This window comes from Leishmania donovani, chromosome 29, assembly GCF_000227135.1.
Source record: "Leishmania donovani BPK282A1 complete genome, chromosome 29".
Lineage (NCBI taxonomy): Eukaryota > Euglenozoa > Kinetoplastea > Trypanosomatida > Trypanosomatidae > Leishmania > Leishmania donovani.
Genome location: NC_018256.1, coordinates 89512 through 107126, shown reverse-complemented (window position 1 = coordinate 107126; position 17615 = coordinate 89512). Strand labels below are relative to the sequence as shown.

Here is a 17615-nt window from a genome sequence, read left to right as displayed (position 1 = left end):
CTCGAGCGTGTGTCCCACCCGGCCCCTCGCAGGGCCGACGGCTGGTGTGGGGCGCCGGAGTGCCACCCCGGGGGAGATGCACCCGGTGGCGACCGGCATAGTGGGGTGGGTAGAGTTTTTAGGCGCCGGGGCCGTGCTGTCCGATGAACGGGTCGGCGCATTGCTGTGCCGGCGTGTGTCTACGGCTGCTCTGCACCGCGCGATGGGCCCTGTGACAGGCCAGGGGAGGAGGTGGGGAGGGGGAGAGGAGTCACGCGGAGTTGGACCTCCTGCTGTGTGGCAGAGCGAATGGACGCGGGAGGACAAGGTTTGTGTGCTGCGCGAATAAGGTTAACAGGGCCGCTCTGCGCGAATGGGTGTGGGATTGCATTACTGTGTGTCGCCTCCGCTCCTCTTTTTTTTTCTGTGGTTGGCTACTTCTCCACCGGCCTCTTCAAAACGTGCGTGCACGTGCGCAGGTGTGCGAGAGCGCACATCGACAAAAAAGCAGAGCAGTCACCATGGAAGCTCCAAATTACGGCCGCACAGGACTGCTGACCTCCCGTCTCGGTGGTCTGCCCGTCACGCGCCCCCGCCTGCTGCTGCCAGGGAGCTCGGCGGCGCCCCGCTCGGTCAAGTGGTATCCTTCTCTCCTCACCATACCACAACAACTACTTGATGCGCTGCGCCGCGAAGACGACACTGAAGCTGCGGATAGTGACGTGCCCGGGACAACAACGTCGTTTTCCTCGGACCCCACACTGATCACATACTTGCGCGTAGCCACCATTGCCGAGTGCCTTGTGCAGTGGTGGCGCCGTTGGGCGGTAGCAGCGGCACCGAAAAGGACTACTGAAGCAGTTGCCCTCACAGGCCCATCGCGCGAGCAGCTCTCTGCCCTCTACACAGGGATACTGCAGTGGCATCGAGACGAGCTCGTCAGCGGTAAAACGGTACCATCTTCGGCGCTGGCGCACGGCTCGTCGTCTTCGAGTACCTTCTTCATTCCCGCCTACAAGCTGCTGGTCATGAAGCACGACAGAAAGGTGGCGGAGTACGCCAACATCACCTGGCGCTCGGTGTGGCTGCTGGGAAAGGATCCAGATGTGAATGATGTGCCGCTCGAACACCCCTCTTGCTCTGGCCAGCACGCCTCAATGGAGATGCGGTTCGTCTTGGCGGACGAGGCTGCTTTGGACGCCTACGTAACGGAAGAGGTGAAGGCATTTTCGCCTGACGCACCGATGCTGTCGTCACCGGGAGCGGATGTGCCTCCGTTTGCACAGAGCACGCAGGCTCTGCGATCCTTGTGCACTGGCATGTGGGCAATGCTGGAGGAGGCCCTGACCTCTGCCGGTGGTGACGCGGCTGCGGTATGGACAGCCGAGCTGCAGCTGATCGATCTGGGGTCCACTAACCACACAAAGCTGAATGGCGAGGCGGTGCCGGCAATGGAGGCGACGACGGTGATTGACTCGGATGTGTTGGAGTTTGGCTGCTCAACGCGCAAGTACGTGGTGATGCGCAATGCGTAGCTGCTGCGACCATCTCGCTGGATGGGGCTCGACGCGTGGGCTGTGTGAGGCGTTGAGGCCGAATGATTTGTGACGCTTCAGCTCTCCATTGACACTGACGGAAAGCACCGATAGCATCGACCGCAACAATGAAGTCACTACATGGCAGGATAAACAATACACGCGTGCGCGCTCATGGGGGTGGGCATGGCTGTCTCCTCTCGTCAAGAGAAAGCGCTGTCGCTACCACTGTTGTGCTATCCGGCGTTTTACGACTGCTGCGCAAGAGCCGTGCACTCCTCGCTTCTTCTCCGTGGCGGTTTCTTCTTTTCCTGAGACGTTTGCCTATGCAGCGCCCAAGCTGTACGCACCTTTCCACGGCTTCCTCTTGCCACCCAGCGAAGCTGCGGGCTGCCGGCGCTTCTCTATCCACTTCTTCCGCGCTTGCCCCTCTCCCATGCACTTCCCCTCCTCTTCCCTCAAATCGCACCCTCCTCTCTCTTCAAACTTCTATGCGGTGCATACGTGCGTGCAGTGACGTGTCAGTGCTTGTTGTACTAGGCTTCTTCCCTCTTCCTCACGTACATGCACAAGGCAAGTATACAAGCACGCAAGCACATACACACGCGGACACCAACGCCCCATCACCCAACATAGATTGTACACCGCCGTGAGAGTTTTCTCTCCAGCACGGGCAGCGCTGCCACTGCATGACCAACGTGCTCTTGTACATCAGTGCCTCCCCCCTCCCCCTCCCCCCCTTTTTTTTGTGGCGCCCACCGCGATATATGGGAGCTCGTTCTCCCTCCCTTCCCTTTCATTGTGTTTTATGCTTTCTCTGCCCTTACCAGCGCCCTCTTCCCCGTCGCACGCACCGACATCCCTTCATACGACCTGCCCTCTTTCTGTACCTGTGCGTGCGTGTGCCTGTGGATCGCTTAGAGCACATCGACCGGATCGATCCGCGACACAATCCTGGGCCATTACATCGTTCTTCTTTGCCCGTTGTTCTTCTTGCCGACTCTCTCTTTCCTTCTCCCTGCTTGTTGCCTTCCTCCCTTTCCACGACTAATTACGCTCTCTCGCAAAGCCACACACCCAACTTGCCACCCCTGGCATTGTCGCGTCGGTGAGCAGCCGTTCCCCCCTCTCGTTTTCCCCCTTTTTTCCCCGTTTAAATCCGTCAACCACTTCATCTCACCGGAGGGGAGTCGCGTGCCGAGATGTCTGCGACACGAGACGGTCCACGCTCGCACTCTGACGGCGGCTTCGATGGCCGCTCGCTGTTGTCAGAGCAAACGAAGCTGCTGCGGGAGTCGACGCCGGCAGACATCAACTTTATTCAGTTCCTTAAGCTGCGGCTGAGTGCCCAGCAGCGAGCGACTGCGCAGCGCAACTACTGGCAGCGAGTGCAGCGGGAGGCTGCGGACAGTATGAACCCAAACACGGCGCGTTGGCAGGGGCGAGGTGGCATCCCTGCCTCCGCAGCACCGATATCGACGGCCGCTGCCAGCAGCGTGGAGGGCGCATCCTTCAGCACCTACGATGCGGAACACGTGATCCTAGAACACTCGACCACATCGTTCGGCACCTTGCCAAGGCAGGATGCGCTCATGCGGGCGACATCTCACGGCGCCGTGACACCCCCGACTGTGCATCAGCACTCCTTTGAGGACTTGCCAGCTGCAGTGCTGAAGCGCCGCGGCGCGCCTGCGTCGGAGTTGACGGACTTCGTCGCTGTGTCCACGACTGAGCCGAGCGAAGACGGGAACAGCAGCCAAAGGCGCCCATCTGGCCCACTGCCGGAGGAGGACGCGTACGTGTTGGCGCCGTTTAGTACGAGTAGCTACAGCGCGGCTGCTGCGGCCGCCATCGATGAGCGCCCAGCGATGGCCTGCGGCAAGCCGCAGGTCCCCGTCGACGTGGACGAGATGAAGGACGTGGAGCTGGAGCCGTGCCCGCACTGTGGTCGCACGTTTGCTCCGGCTCGACTGGAGCGGCACGTGGCCACATGCGAGCGACACAAAAACACATTGCCCAAAACAAAGGGCGACATGAAGAGCGGCAGGGCGCGCAGCGGTCGCAAGAAGCCGGACCGAACCGCAGGCGGTGATGGTGCCGCTGCCTCTGCGGATGCCACGGCAAACGCTCCCGGTGCCGCCCCGGGTGGGCCGCAGCGCTGGCCGACCGACACAGCCTTCAAGCCAGAGAAGTGGCGGAAGCAAAGTGCGCAGTTGCGCAACGCCATGGCTGGCGCATCCGTCGCGGTGGACGATGATCGGGTGCCGTGCCCATCATGCGGGCGGCACTTCTCCGATGACGTCGCGGCACGGCACATTCCGATTTGCAAGTCGAAGGGGGGCCGTGCGGCGTAGCGGCGCCGGCGGTGGCGCACGACAACAAAGCAAAGTGAACATGATGCTCATCTACCTGTGCGCGTGTGCGTGTGCGCGTGTGCGTGTGCGCGTGTGCGTGTGCGCGTGTGCGTGTGCGCGTGTGCGTGTGCGCGTGTGCGTGTGCGCGTGTGCGTGTGCGTGTGCGTGTGTGTGCGCAATCTGTGCAGATCAACGCTGATGTCGCATGCATTTTCTTCTGTTTTCTGTTGTTTCTTTTCATCTCTCTTACGTGTAGAAGGGCGCATGTTATACTGGGCACATCGAAGTCATTCGTCGCCCTCCCCTTGCCTTTGCTGTGGGTTGCGGCTCACACTGATGCAACGTGTCAGCAGTGGCTGCACGAGCATCATCCATCCACGTCGACAGCAATCACTCATCTCCTTTCCCCCTTTGCCATACAACGCCCCGCCCCTCGCACGCTCTTGTTTCTCCGTTTCTAGTATTCCGTCTTTCACCCTCTCGTGAGACTTACAGCCTCTGCGTACGCGTACGCATGTGTGCGTGTGTGCTCCTCCGCATGGCCCTTCGCTTTCTCCGGGTGGTGCTGCATTTTTTTTTTTTTGCGTCCTCGCCATGTGCGAAGTACTTGAGCGTCTGCGAGTGTGGTACTTGCTAAGAGCAAGAGAAGCGAACCGCACTCGTCGTCTTGTGCGCTTGGCGAGTTATTCTCCACTCCGCAGCGGTGTTCTCCCAACAGTGTCGATGCACGCGTGCGTGAGAGGCGTGTTGCATCATCGTACCCGATGTGGGACTGGCTGCCGTGAAGGAAAAGAGCGGGAGGCGAGCGCAAGATCGGAGGCATAAAACGCGCTTGGGGGTGTATTCAAAATGTTTTGCCTCAGCATCGCCTTTGTCTCGACTCTGTGTGTGTGTGTGAGATCGCACGTCTCCGTATTCTCCTCCGCTCTCCCCGGTCGGCTGCCCGCATGCTCTCTAGGGTTGAGGCCAAAGCAGGCGCCTCATGCTCATACTTCCATCCACCGCGCAGTCCTCATGGCCAGCTCAACCCCTCACCTCTTTCGCTCTTGTTGCCTTGCGGCTCCATCGCACATGTGCCTTCCTTTCCCCTCAGAGTCTTAGCCTTTTTCTCTCGCCTGCACTTGCCTTCTACTTGTCCATATCGATTCGGGAAGCTGCTGTTCTGTGTCCGCGGCTCCGTCATCATCTTCGTCTCCCGTTCGTCATTGTGGACTGTTACGCGATTTGTGAAACTACCGTCATATGCGCAGCGTTGTCCTTCAGGTCCCAGCCTGCGCACCATCTACCGCCTCTATTCTCCCCTACCCGCGTCATCATGAGTGCTGTTGAGGAGTTCGAGTTCGAGCCTTTCACCGCTCGCCAGAGCAAGTACAAGGCATGCCTTGATGAGCTTGTGGGGCTCAACTTGGGCCCCAAGTCCATGGTAACGGATGCTGTGACTCTTCGTAAGTTTTACAGCAAGGACAAGTCGAGCCACGCCGGCTCCGTCCCTGTGGCGGCCGTCCGGCCGAACTCGACGGAACAGGTGGCTGCGGTGGTACAGGTGTGCGCGAAGTACAAGGTGCCCATGACGCCACGTGGCGCCGGCACGGGCATCGAGGGCGCGTGCATCCCATACGCTGGCGGCATCGTCATCGACACGGATCGTTTGACTCGGATGGACTTCGACCTCGACAACTCGTGCGTGTGGGTGGGCGCTGGGGTGCGCAAAATGACTCTCAACAAGGCAGCTGCCAAGCACGGCTTCGTCTTTGGCCCCGACCCGTCCTCGAACCCCTGCGTCGGTGGCATGGTGGCCACCTCCGGCAGCGGCATGTGCACGCTGCGCTACGGTACCACTCGCGAGAACGTGCTGTCCTTGCGCGTCGTCACCCCGCAGGGCACCGTTGTGCAGACGCGGCAGGTGGTGCGCAAGTCATCGGCTGGGCTGGAGCTGACTCAGCTGTACATTGGTAGCGAAGGCACCCTCGGCGTCATCTGTGAGGTATGCTTTCGCCTGTTTCCCATTCAGAAGTGCAGCTCCGGCGGCGTGGGCTTCTTCGACACGACGCACGCGGCAGTGCGTGCGGTGGTGGCGCTCAAGCAGCAAGGTGTCCCTCACACACTGCTGCGATGCGAGCTGCTCAACAAGGAGAGTGTAGCGGCGGCCAATTCGTACAACAAAACGAACCTGCGCGTGTCGGCGTGCGTTCTGCTTGAGTTTGTCTGCGACAACGAGGGGCGGCGCCACATCCACGGCGACTACAAGAAGGTGGCCGCAGTTTTCAAGAAGTTTGGTGCCAAGGAGATACGCTACTTGAAAGACGGCAAGGCCATGGACACCGTTTGGGAGGCCCGCCGTAGCTGCTTCTTCTCCGCCATGCACGCGGGCAAGACAAAGAGTGCTCAGAAAGTGATCACGACAGACGTCTGCGTCCCCATCAGCCGCCTGGCGGAGTGTGTCGAGGCGACAGAGGAGGATTTCAAGCAGAACAGCCGCCCGTGCCTGATCTGTGCCCATATTAGCGACGGCAACTTCCACACACTGGTCCCGTACACCGACGCGGCGGACCTCAAGCGTGCTCGCGAGCTGGAGATTCGCATGGTGCGCCGCGCTGTCGAAATGGGCGGCACCGTGTCGGGCGAGCACGGCGTTGGCATTGGCAAGGTGCGCCACGTCACGCAAGAGCACGGTGAGGCCCACATTTGCGTGCAGGAGACGATCAAGAAGGCGCTCGACCCCGACAACATCATGAACCCCGGCTGCTTTTACCCGTTCCAGCAGGTCATGTACCCCACCGCGCACTTATAGCGCATGCCTCTCCGTCTGTGGTTGCTAGCGCACATACTCCAAAGGTTCTCCTTCCTGTTCTTTCTCGTTTCTACCCTTTTACTCTACCCTCCCCCTCTCTCTTCCTATGTTTTCCTATCGTGTCTTCCCGAGCTCAGGTCTCTATCTTTTTGTTTGGCGGCTGCCCGAAGGCGTACAAACACGCGTGCTCTGTCTCTCTTCACCTCCCGTGTGCCTTAGGTGCTGTAAGCTGGCTGCTTTTCGCCGTTCTCCGACTTGGCTTCTTGTCCATCTTGCTTCTCTCTCTCACACGTGCCGCCAGTGGTGCTCCTCGTTTCTTTCCCTCGCGCGGGCGCACGTATAATCTACCTCTTGCGAGGCCGTAACATGGCTCTATGGCGTCCGTGATGGGGAGAATGAGCATGGGGAGGGTTCGGGCAGCAGATGACTACGATGGTGGACGTTGTGGCGCGGTGGAATCGACAGAGAAGCTGATCGCACAAGATGGGGGTGCATGAGCAGCAGCTCCCAATGCGGTCCTCCACCCGGCATACGTGCCGCCGCACACGGAGACTTTGATGAGGGCCCCCTTCAAAAACAAAATTGTGCATTTCCCTTATCGTTGCTCCCCCCCCTGCCAGCCCCGGCGCCCACACGAAACCTCATTTTTTCGACTCGTTGCCTCTCCTGCCGCGCCACCCGTCACCACTCAAAGGCGTGTTGCCGTTCTCGGTGCGTGCGCGTGTGCGAAAGAGGGAAAGACATGCAAGTGCTTACATATACATCCATTCATACATCTCTTTCTATACATATATATATATATACACACACACATGCGTATACATGCTTTCATGTATGATGTAGGCGTGCGCATCATTCCTCATCTCCGTTTTCCTTGAACGTGTGGCTGGTTGGTTGGTGTCATTCCGTTCTTCTTATGCCCCTGGACTTTGCATTCCCCAGCGAAAATACAACGCCGATGTCCGCGGGAATGTGTGGGTTTGTGCACGATCAATAAAGATCATGGATTTAACGCCGCATCGCACACGGAATGGTTGCCTGAAAACCGGACAGACAGGGAGAGGAAGAGAAGCCCACAAGTCCGCTGGCGCACACGTGCACAAGCGCGCACGACATCATGACCATCCTGAGCTCACGCTCACTTATGTTTTTTCTTATATTTGTTTTATGCTGTGGACTTCTCTCTCTTGTCGGTTTGAATGTAAAGAGGCGCATACGCACCGGCGCAGAGCGAGGTGCGGTATCGAACGGCAACAGCACACACGCGCAAATCACGCGACCCTCACAGAGGGTATGCGACATGCATACGATTTAGTGCAGCACCAGGAGCGGATTCGGCACGTTTATTCCTGTGCCTCGCTCCGCTCTCTCTGCTCGAGCCGATTCTTTTGCTTTACATGTTTATCTCCGCTCTCTCGCTTGCTGTCGTCATATCTCTAACGTTGGTCTTATTCGCCTTTCTACGTTGTATGTCAATACTTGTTTTCCACGATCACGGAGGACGCCTCCATGCGCGGTATCGCAGGGCCCAGTGCACCTCCCACTCTGTCTGCGGGGGGAGGGGGGGGGGGCTGGGCAGCCCCTCCTCTATCCCCCCTCATCGCTGCCAACGCCGAACCACTTCTGGTGGTGACAGGGCCAGGCACCCACGACACGGTGTGGAGGACAGAGCGATGAATCGCTGCTGACGTCGGCGGCCCGGTCCTGGGTGGGGTGGCGTCGGAGCGCCCCGCGACCGTGAAGAGGTCTGTGCCACACCCACCTGATAGGCAGAGTGCCCGCGTGACTCGAGCGTGTGTCCCACCCGGCCCCTCGCAGGGCCGACGGCTGGTGTGGGGCGCCGGAGTGCCACCCCGGGGGAGATGCACCCGGTGGCGACCGGCATAGTGGGGTGGGTAGAGTTTTTAGGCGCCGGGGCCGTGCTGTCCGATGAACGGGTCGGCGCATTGCTGTGCCGGCGTGTGTCTACGGCTGCTCTGCACCGCGCGATGGGCCCTGTGACAGGCCAGGGGAGGAGGTGGGGAGGGGGAGAGGAGCCACGCGGAGTTGGACCTCCTGCTGTGTGGCAGAGCGAATGGACACGAAAAGAACTGTTTTTGGTTGTGGCGTCGCTACGCAAGTAAAGCATTGCGCACACGCCGATGTCTTTCGATTTCTTTTTCTTGCTGCCGTTGTGATCTCTTTCCCAACGGCACACCCATGTGTCGACCTCTGCAAACTGAGCCAGCTACTCACTTCGTGGTCTTGTGCATGGATGCGTGTGCATGTGCGTGCTAGTGAGTACCTGAACAAGTTTGTGTGCGATGCGTAAGCCGCTGCGCAAGGCGAACACGATATCGCTCGTGTCTTCTTCGCATTTTCTGTGCGCGCGTTTGGCCATCTTCTGTGCATCGCTGTGGGCGTTGCTGGCGTGAGCCGTGCTGCACGTATGGACATGTGCTTCTGTTGCTAAGAGGGCCCTGCTTGCTCATGCTCGTGCTGCCGAAGAGTCAGCGCTCCACTTTCGCTCTTTCGGTGCCGTTGCTTAGGCTGCCGAGCGACCAGTCGGCGTTCGTCTTCGCGGTCTTTTCCGATTGCGGTTCTTCGGTGTTTGCGTCGACCTTGTTGCGGGAAAGGGAGGAATGACGACGTGGAGGGGATCCGCTTCGCACGCGAGGTTGCACATCGACGCGCGGCAAACGTCGGTCTTGTCGGTGCACGCGACGTTGTCCCGGTGGCGTTTGGCGCGGAAGTGTCGCTCCGATGCACCTGCTTGCAGCTGTTGTAACAAAGTACTTCGCCACTCGCGAAGAGGAGGCCGACGACGCAGCCCGACTGACGGCGGTGGCGCTGGCCGTTTCCCTGTGATCTTTGCTGGTGATCTAGCTTCCCATGCGCGTGCCTCATCTGCCTTCATTCTGTGCTCTCCAACGTGGTGTACATCGGATACACCGCCTCACTTTCTCTCTCTGGCCTCTTCCCCGTCGCCCCTTTCTTCTCCTGTTGCTCTCGCGAAGAGCACGACCGGACAAGACCCGTCCAACGAAACTGCGTCGCAACTGGCAGTTTATTTGACCTTTCTCGCCCCCCCTTCCCTTCCCTTTGTTTCGCCTGTGCGCCTCACAGGCTTGCTCCAACCTTTCCTTCCTCGACCACCTCTTACACAGCTCCACGCATCGCCTCAGCGCAAGCGGAGAATGCCGTTCTGGAAGAACTACATTTATACCAAGCCGGAGGTGGACGATGACGATTTGCCGCAGGCGGAGTACCGCTTATTCGACGATGAGGGCAGGATGAGGGATGACAACGTAGCGGCGATGGCGGCCACCGCCTGGCGCAGATCATCTACATCCTCGAAAGCATCCGCAAACGCGAAAAAATCTCCACCTCTGTCGCAGAAGAAGCACGCGTCTCTGCTGAAGTCCGTCGGGGCCAAGCTGACAACTCCGCTGAAGGAGGCAGACCTGAAGGACTCCTCGCACTCTCCCAGCAAGGCCGCGTCTCGCTCGCCACACGCCAGCAAGTTGGCGGCCAGATCGCCGGCCAAGTCGCCGGCGCGTGCCAACTCGCCAGAGCCACAGCCGATGACTTCCGCGAGCAGCACGCCGCGCAAGACAAGCCCGAAGAAGGCGCCGCCCAAGAAGATCTCTCCCAAGAAGTCTTCATCGAAGCAATCCTCGCCGAAGAAGGCCGCCTCCCGATCCCCGGCCCGCGCGCGCTCTCCTTCGCCGACGAAGCCCAAGCCGGCGGCAAAGACGTCAGCCCGCCGTCGGCGTTCTCGCTCCCGCTCAAACTCGCGGCGCAAGGCCGCGACGGCGCCCTCCAAAACGCCGAGCCCAAAGTGGACCCTCGCCGCGTTGAAGGAGTTCGCCAAGGACAACTCAATTCAGTTGAAGGGGGTCAAGACAAAGGCTGATATCCTCAGCGCCATCAACGGCTCCCCGTAGAGCGCGCAGCGAGACCGATATCCTGGTCAGTAGCGTTCGACTGCAGTGCTGCGATGAAGAGAGTCTGAAGGGCCGTGACGGTGGTGGCAGACGCCGTCGTCTCTGCGCACACTGCATGTGCCGGTTGACCCCCTCTATGCCCCACCAACCCGCATAGAGAGAGGGACAGCCACCCGTCATGCTGCTGTGTGTGTTTTGTGCTGTGTGTTGTTCTCTTGTTTTTTGTACGTTAGATCCTCGTCTTCCCTCCTCTTCCTCCACTGTGTGCTCGTGCTCCTTCTCGTCGGCGCTCGGCAGTTGGATAGGTGGATGGGCGGTGCCCCTGCATCGGCCATCCTTCACCACCCCCTTCCGCCGCCTCCCTCTCCCCACCCCTTCATGGGGCTTGTGCTCTTCATCCCGTTCTCCCCGTGCACGCGTGTCTCTGCATGCACGGAAGCGTATCCGGGCCAACACGGGAGATGTGGGTGCACTACCCCCCCCCCTTCCCCCAACTGAACCCCCTCCGACCGGACTTGTTGTTATCAGTCCCACGGACGAGCCTCTCCGCGGGGGTCCCCTAGAAAGCGAGAAAGGGCGAAGAAGACAAGGAAACGCCTGCCAAATCGGCAAACATGCACACCTGAGCAACATGCGGGGAGAGGAGGAGAGGGTGCGAGAGCGCTACGGGGTGGGGGTGGGGTGGATGCTGCAGCCCTTCTGGCCACCCCACTCATCGCGCCAGCGCGCTAGTGCAGTTCATGGAGAGGCGGTCTTCCGCCTTGTGTACCGGTTCATCTTCTTCTGCAGCGGCATATATCCCTCTCCGTGGTCTTGTGTGCGTGCCTGCAACACACGCCACGGTGCAGCTCTCGCGTGGTCGCTATGGCAATGCGCTGATCTACGTGGCCGCAGCTGTTTTTGCCTCCCCTTCAAGCGGCGAACCTTGCCCATGTGCTTCTCTCCCTCACCCTGCCTCTCTCGCTGTCGTGGCCACCTCGTACTTTTGCACAAGCGCATGCGTGCGCACGAAGAGAAGCATACCCACATGCACTATGCGCAACATCCGCCACCCGTGCCATCGGCTGGGGGGTTGCTGAGGGAGCCATCTGGCGGTGTTGTCATTGACTGCCGAAGCACACGCTACCACGTCGTGCGTGCCGCGGCGCGCATGGTCGAGTGGACGGTGTACGATACCGATACTGAGGAGCACCCACCACCCCTGTTTCATGGCGTGTCGCTCGAGTCTCCAGAGCGAGTCGCCACACCGCCGCATGCACCTCAGGTCCTGTGGGTAGACAAGAGCGTTGTGCGTTCCCGCGTGGCAGAACTGGCGTGCTACCAGCGCCTGAACCACTATGCCGCAATGAATGTGATTGCCCGAAAGGCGCTCCTGTTTCGCCGTCTCATGCAGCTGTCGCGGCTTCAATCGGCGGACTGCGCGCGGTCGAAGCGTCCTGGTGGCGGTGCGGCGGTGGACGGCACGAATCGTGCCGAATCGACTCTAGAGCGGTTTCTTGCGCTGTCGGTACCAGCGAGCTTCTCCAGCCTCACGGATCTCGGCCGCTTGGCAGCGTTTCGACGGGAGCTGGCGGAGCACGCCAGCCCTTCCTCCGAAGCCCGCCCTGTGTTCTTCATCATCAAACCCAACACAGGGTGCGAGGGCAGGGGCATCCGTCTCACCACCTCCCCAGAGGCGGATCTGACCGAGGCGGAACGAAGGGACCAGAAGAGGGAGTGCGTCGTGCAGCTGTACGTGGATCGTCCGTTGCTGATGGGCGGCAGGAAGTTCGACTTGCGTCTTTATGTGCTGCTTGTCGCGACAGTGCCCCGGCAGCAGTCGCGCCGCTCGACAGCAACGCCTGCAGCTTCCCGTGACGTGCCGACTATCTCCAAACCCGCAGTGAACGAGAGCTACAGTAACTCAACAGCGGTGCCGCGCGATGTACAAGGCGTGGAGCTGTACGTGCACCGTGAAGGCCTTGTGCGCGTCTGCGCCAAACCCTACGCAGCGCCGACCGACGGAAACTGCGGCGACGCATCGCGGCACTTGACGAACTACGCAGTGAACAGAACATCGTCCTTGTACGTGCCGGCCGTTCACGACGACGGCGCTGAACCTCACGTCGATGTGGGCGTCTCTCCGGGGCAGCCAAGGGCGCCAGCTGACCGGGAGGATAGCAACAAGCAGAGCCTCGCCGCGTTCGCCTCCTTCATCGAGTCTCTCCAAGTCCCGGGCGGGTGGCCGCGTGTGCGACGCAGCTTAGATGAGTGCATCACCCTCACCATTCTCTCTGGTGTCGAGGTGCTGCGACGTGAGCTGATCGGCGCTGGCGGCACACGAGGCTACCGTGCCGATGGTCGCAGCTGCTTCGAGCTGCTGGGTTTCGACGTGATGCTGCGCGAGGCGGACCTGCACCCGGTCTTGATGGAGGTGAACCACTCCCCGTCGCTGTTCTGCGACACAGCCTTCGACTTTGCCGTAAAGAGTGCCGTTTTGCGCGACACCTTTCGGCTGCTGGAGACGCACATACCCCCCTGGGGGCAGCACGAGGGCAATCCGCAGCGGTACGAGGCCTGCATGCAAGGCGATGCCAAAGCATGGATGGAGGAGCGAGCGGATATGCTAATGCGCGGGACTGCCGCGGAACCGTTCGGGTTTCGCCGCCTACTCCCCCACTACAGTGCGGGCTGCGGTACAGGTGATACTGAGAGGATCGGGGACGGGGCGGACATTGATGACTGGCTGCCAGCAGAAAGAGCGGCCCAGCAGCGCATGGTGGAGTTGTCGAGGCGACTGCCCTGAGCCCGCATCTCCCCCCCCCTCCACCCCCGCTGCTGCTGCCGCTGCTCGACTCCATCCACGACCCCTTCCCCTCGCCCACGGCAATACCACCCTCGCGAGTCTGTGTCTCCTGTGCGCCGCCCACCGGGGAGGGAGACACTGAAGCGCATTCTTGAGCACCGTGCCATCTGCGTTGGCACACCCTTGGCGGCACCTACGTGGAGCTGTCCTCCTCTCAGCGACACATGCATACATGCACCTGCGCAAGACCTAGCAAGATCAGACCCCGCCTATTCCTTCCATTCTTCGCCGTCGCCACAATGCCCGCTGCCCTTACGCTTGCAATTGATTCCAGCACCATTGTGAGTGCATCCGTGCCAGGCACCGAGGGGTGCGGAAGGAGAGGGGCACAGGGCCGGTAAGGGTGAGACAGGTGCTGTTAAGGGCGGTATCGCATGCGCCTGTAGCACCCTTCCTCCCCCTCTCCCACCCCCGTCTGCCTCGCCGCATTCGATGCTCGCACCTGCACACACGCATAGTCACACACACCCACACACAAATCGCATCATTGATGACTCCTCCCTGCTCTTGCGATCTACCCTTGCCGGCCTTTTCTGCTTATTCCCCTGCCCACTTCTTCCCGCCAACTGCCACTGCTCCGCTACTAGCGCACACATAAACGCCCTCGCAGGCCATTCATTTGCACCCCACCTCTGCTGTCCTCACACTCTCTCGCTCGCCCCCACCACCCCCTCGCCACCATGCCCCTGCCAGTGATCGATATTGCGCCGCTGTACAATGACAACAAGGCGGACTTGTTGCGCGTCGCACACGCGATCGACGAGGCATGCCGCACGTGGGGCTTCTTCTACATCACCGGACACCAAATTCCGAAGGACCGCAGCGAACAGCTGACGAAGATGGCAAACAAGTTCTTTGCTCTACCGCAGGAGGAGAAGCTGCGGATCAACATTGAGAAGACCTCGAACCACCGCGGCTACGGCACGTGTGCTGCAGAGCAGCTCGACCCCAGCAAGCCTGGTGACTGGAAAGAGACCTTCGACATGGGCTTCCACCTGCCTCTGGACCACCCCTCTGTTGTTGCCGGCAAGCCGCTGCGCGGCCCGAACAACCACCCCACGTGGATCGAGGGCTGGACGGAGCTGATGGAGCAGCACTACAGCGATATGCAGCGCCTAGCTCTGCTGCTGCTGCGTGCGCTGGCACTCGCACTCGACATTGACGAGGACTTTTTCGTGTCTAAGTTTCACGAGCCGCTGAGCGTGTTCCGCATGATCCGCTACCCCGCACTGCCGGAAGAGAAGGGCCGTGTGGTGTGCGGTGCGCACACGGACTACGGCATCGTGACGCTGCTGTACCAAGACAAGGTCGGGGGCCTGCAGGTGCAGAACCTGCAGGGCGAGTGGATGGACGCGCCATCACTTGAGGGTAGCTACGTTGTGAACATCGGCGACATGATGGCGATGTGGAGCAACGGGCGGTACAAGAGCACGCCGCACCGTGTGCTAAACCAAGGCGTGGAGCGCATCTCGATGCCGTTCTTCTGCGAGCCGAACCCCGAGACAACGATTTCCTGCCTGCCGAACTGTTTCGACGAGGCGAACCCCTCGAAGTTTCCGGACGTGAAGGCCGCCGACTGGCTGCTGAAGCGCTTTCAACAGACGTATGCCTACCGCGCGGACGACCTGAAGTCGCAATAGGGTGGGCTGTGGAGCAACTGACACACTCAGCCGACGCCCCACCCGCACGTCCGCCTGCCCCCTTTTGCTCTCTCCCACCCCCCGCTCCACTTCACGTGCAGGGCTGCTGGATGCTCCATCCCCTTCTTCGCGTCCTTTGCCAAGCGCTGGGGTGATGGCACCGCTACGCCCACGCACGCAGATCTGAAGGTTCGAGGGACGCGTCCCCTGTTGACCACTCTAATGATATTAAGGCCAATGCGACTGCGCCGCCGCTGCGATGACGCTCAGGACAACGCGTGCAGACACACGCTAGGCCCAATGACGGGTTGTGGGAGAACATGGAATGGAGAGCAAACAAAAAAAACGGAGGGAAAGAGGGAGGCAGAAACACAAGGCGCTGCCCCTTCGATGCCCTCCTGCATTGTGCTGCCTCGTCTCCCATCACATCCCTCCCTCCCTCTCCCCTCGCCCCCTGCTCTGCAAAGAAGGAAAGAGAGCCGCGGGGCCGAGGGGCCACGCGTGTTTTACTGTGCGTGCTGGTGAGCCCTTTCTTCCTTTCCCTCCGACTTGGCGATGAGCAGACATCCACGCGTGCATCTCTATCTATATACACACATGTTTGCAAATGCGCGCGAAGAACAAGTAGTACAGCGCCACGTGCTCGCAGAACCTGAAAAGGGCATCGATCTCGCTTCGACGGTCGCGGGATTCTCAAGCGACGGACACACGTGAGGCACGCAACGAGACGGAGAGCGACAGGCAAAGCGAAAAAAAGGACGTGCGTGGGTGCTGCGAGGCATCAGGAGCGTGACGCTGCTCCCCCTTTTTTCTCTTCGGTATTGCTGTGCGTGTCATGCGTGCATCGGTGTAAGAGGCGAGTAAGGGGTCGGGAAGGTGCTGTTGGTCTCCTTTCCCCTTACCCATGCACCTAGCCCTTGCGCCTCACCCCCCCCCCATTTACTCGTCGCGGTTGAGTTCTTGTGCCCTTTCCTCATGCCCCCCCCCCCACCCACACACACACACGATCATGCTTGTGTGCCTGGGTAGGCGTGTGCCCCTTCCGCTTTGCGGCGCTTCCGCTTGTGACACATCGTCGTTGTCTTTTGCATATATATACGTTTGCTTGGTTGAAGCGTGCATTGCATGCATCTTTTCTTTGCAAGCAGCGCTGCAGCCGTTGAATCCCCCCTTAGCTGCAGCTCTGCCCCTTCCGCTTCCCCTTCTTCTTTTCTCCTGCCCTCCTCCCCCTCCTCCTCTCCCCAACCGTATCTTCCATGGGACTGTTCTCCCTACATTCTTCAGAGGGAGGCGAAGACGTTGATGTCTTCTGCCTTCTCTCGGTTCGGAGCACACCTCCGCCGCACTTTGCGGCCGTTGTCGCCTGGCCGCTTCCGCAGCCCTGCTACGCACGTCTGGACACCGTAATGCTCTTTCTTTCTCTCTCTCATGAGCTGCTCTTCTTCCTAGGTGCCCTTACCATGTCGAGTGTCTCTCCAAGAGGTGACAGGACATCGGAGGGAGAGTGCGTGCTGCTTCCGTTGCTCATCTAGCGGCTAAGAAGTCTACTAGAAGGGGCGCGCACCAAGTGCGTGTGTGTGTGCCACGGAAGGGGGCCTTTCAGAAAGCTTCACGGCACGCTGTGCAGTGGGCGTAGAACGAAGAAGACGGTGGTGGGAGAGAAAGCGCGTGGACAAGCCATACCAGCTACCCCCTCCGTTTTACTTTCAGTGCCATCCTTCATGCTGCTGCTACCCGTACCCCCTCTCCCTGCCCCGCCTCCTTCTCTCTTCGCTGCCTCCATGCGGCATGAAGAGCGAACCGATGCACAGAAGAGAGAGAGAACATACACGACGGAGAAGGCCGCGCGGTGTGCTGGCTCGTCAGCGACACGCAGCACAGGAAAAGAAACCATAAAAGCGGACAGACAGACACAAGGCAGAGAAGAGAAGTGTGGGAGAGAGGTCTGCATGACCTCTGTTGCAGCGTGGAACACCTCTTGCCTGCTTGCTTGTGCGTGTCTGCTTCCATTCCCTCCACCCCATCCTGCTTGGTCGGTGAGCCTTGGGAGAGATGTTTACAGAGATATCTGAGGCGACCTCGCGGAGCGGAGTGGTGATCGTAGAGATCATGCGGGAAGAGGGGCAGGTACGACAATGAGCGACTGTCTGAGCGTGCGTATCTGTTAAGGAGACACGGCGCGGGGAGGCACCCAGGTGTTTTATCCCCACCGTTCACTACAAATTCGTTCCCCCCTTCTTCCCTCCCCTCCCTCTCCCCCTCTGTCCATCGCCGCACCCTCGTACACACCTCCCCGCGGCTCTGCCTCTCTGTCCTCTTCTTCTCGGTAGCAGCCACAGTGTGACGCCATCCCCTCATCTGCTTCGCGTCTTTCAGTGAAGATGCCCATCCCTCTCTCTCTCCTGGAAGTTCCTTTCACGTCTGTGTAGGAGGGCATGCGTCTTCGTTGTATGCCAATACTTGTTTTCCACGATCACGGAGGACGCCTCCGTGCGCGGTATCGCAGGGCCCAGTGCACCTCCCACTCTGTCTGCGGGGGGAGGGG

At 60.2% G+C, this 17615-nt stretch overlaps 6 protein-coding genes across 6 annotated transcripts; all 6 read left to right on the top strand.

The window, feature by feature from the left end:
* Nucleotides 1–500: 500 nt before the first annotated feature.
* LDBPK_290310 (hypothetical protein, conserved) lies at nucleotides 501–1514 on the top strand (the record flags this gene model as incomplete). The annotated part of the gene is made up of 1 exon (XM_003862400.1): nucleotides 501–1514. One exon carries the CDS (start codon nucleotides 501–503, stop codon nucleotides 1512–1514), a length of 1014 nt encoding a protein of 337 aa, XP_003862448.1.
* A 1202-nt stretch (nucleotides 1515–2716) lies between these two features.
* On the top strand, nucleotides 2717–3868 carry LDBPK_290300 (hypothetical protein, unknown function; the record flags this gene model as incomplete). The annotated part of the gene is made up of 1 exon (XM_003862399.1): nucleotides 2717–3868. The coding sequence occupies one exon, from the start codon at nucleotides 2717–2719 to the stop codon at nucleotides 3866–3868; it is 1152 nt and encodes a 383-aa protein (XP_003862447.1).
* Nucleotides 3869–5183: 1315 nt separating this feature from the next.
* On the top strand, nucleotides 5184–6659 carry LDBPK_290290 (D-lactate dehydrogenase-like protein; the record flags this gene model as incomplete). Its single annotated transcript, XM_003862398.1, has 1 exon — nucleotides 5184–6659. The coding sequence occupies one exon, from the start codon at nucleotides 5184–5186 to the stop codon at nucleotides 6657–6659; it is 1476 nt and encodes a 491-aa protein (XP_003862446.1).
* Nucleotides 6660–9280: 2621 nt separating this feature from the next.
* Nucleotides 9281–10585, top strand: LDBPK_290280 (hypothetical protein, conserved; the record flags this gene model as incomplete). The annotated part of the gene is made up of 1 exon (XM_003862397.1): nucleotides 9281–10585. The coding sequence occupies one exon, from the start codon at nucleotides 9281–9283 to the stop codon at nucleotides 10583–10585; it is 1305 nt and encodes a 434-aa protein (XP_003862445.1).
* Nucleotides 10586–11516: 931 nt separating this feature from the next.
* On the top strand, nucleotides 11517–13370 carry LDBPK_290270 (hypothetical protein, conserved; the record flags this gene model as incomplete). Its single annotated transcript, XM_003862396.1, has 1 exon — nucleotides 11517–13370. The coding sequence occupies one exon, from the start codon at nucleotides 11517–11519 to the stop codon at nucleotides 13368–13370; it is 1854 nt and encodes a 617-aa protein (XP_003862444.1).
* Nucleotides 13371–14110: 740 nt separating this feature from the next.
* LDBPK_290260 (thymine-7-hydroxylase, putative) lies at nucleotides 14111–15070 on the top strand (the record flags this gene model as incomplete). Its single annotated transcript, XM_003862395.1, has 1 exon — nucleotides 14111–15070. One exon carries the CDS (start codon nucleotides 14111–14113, stop codon nucleotides 15068–15070), a length of 960 nt encoding a protein of 319 aa, XP_003862443.1.
* Nucleotides 15071–17615: the final 2545 nt, after the last annotated feature.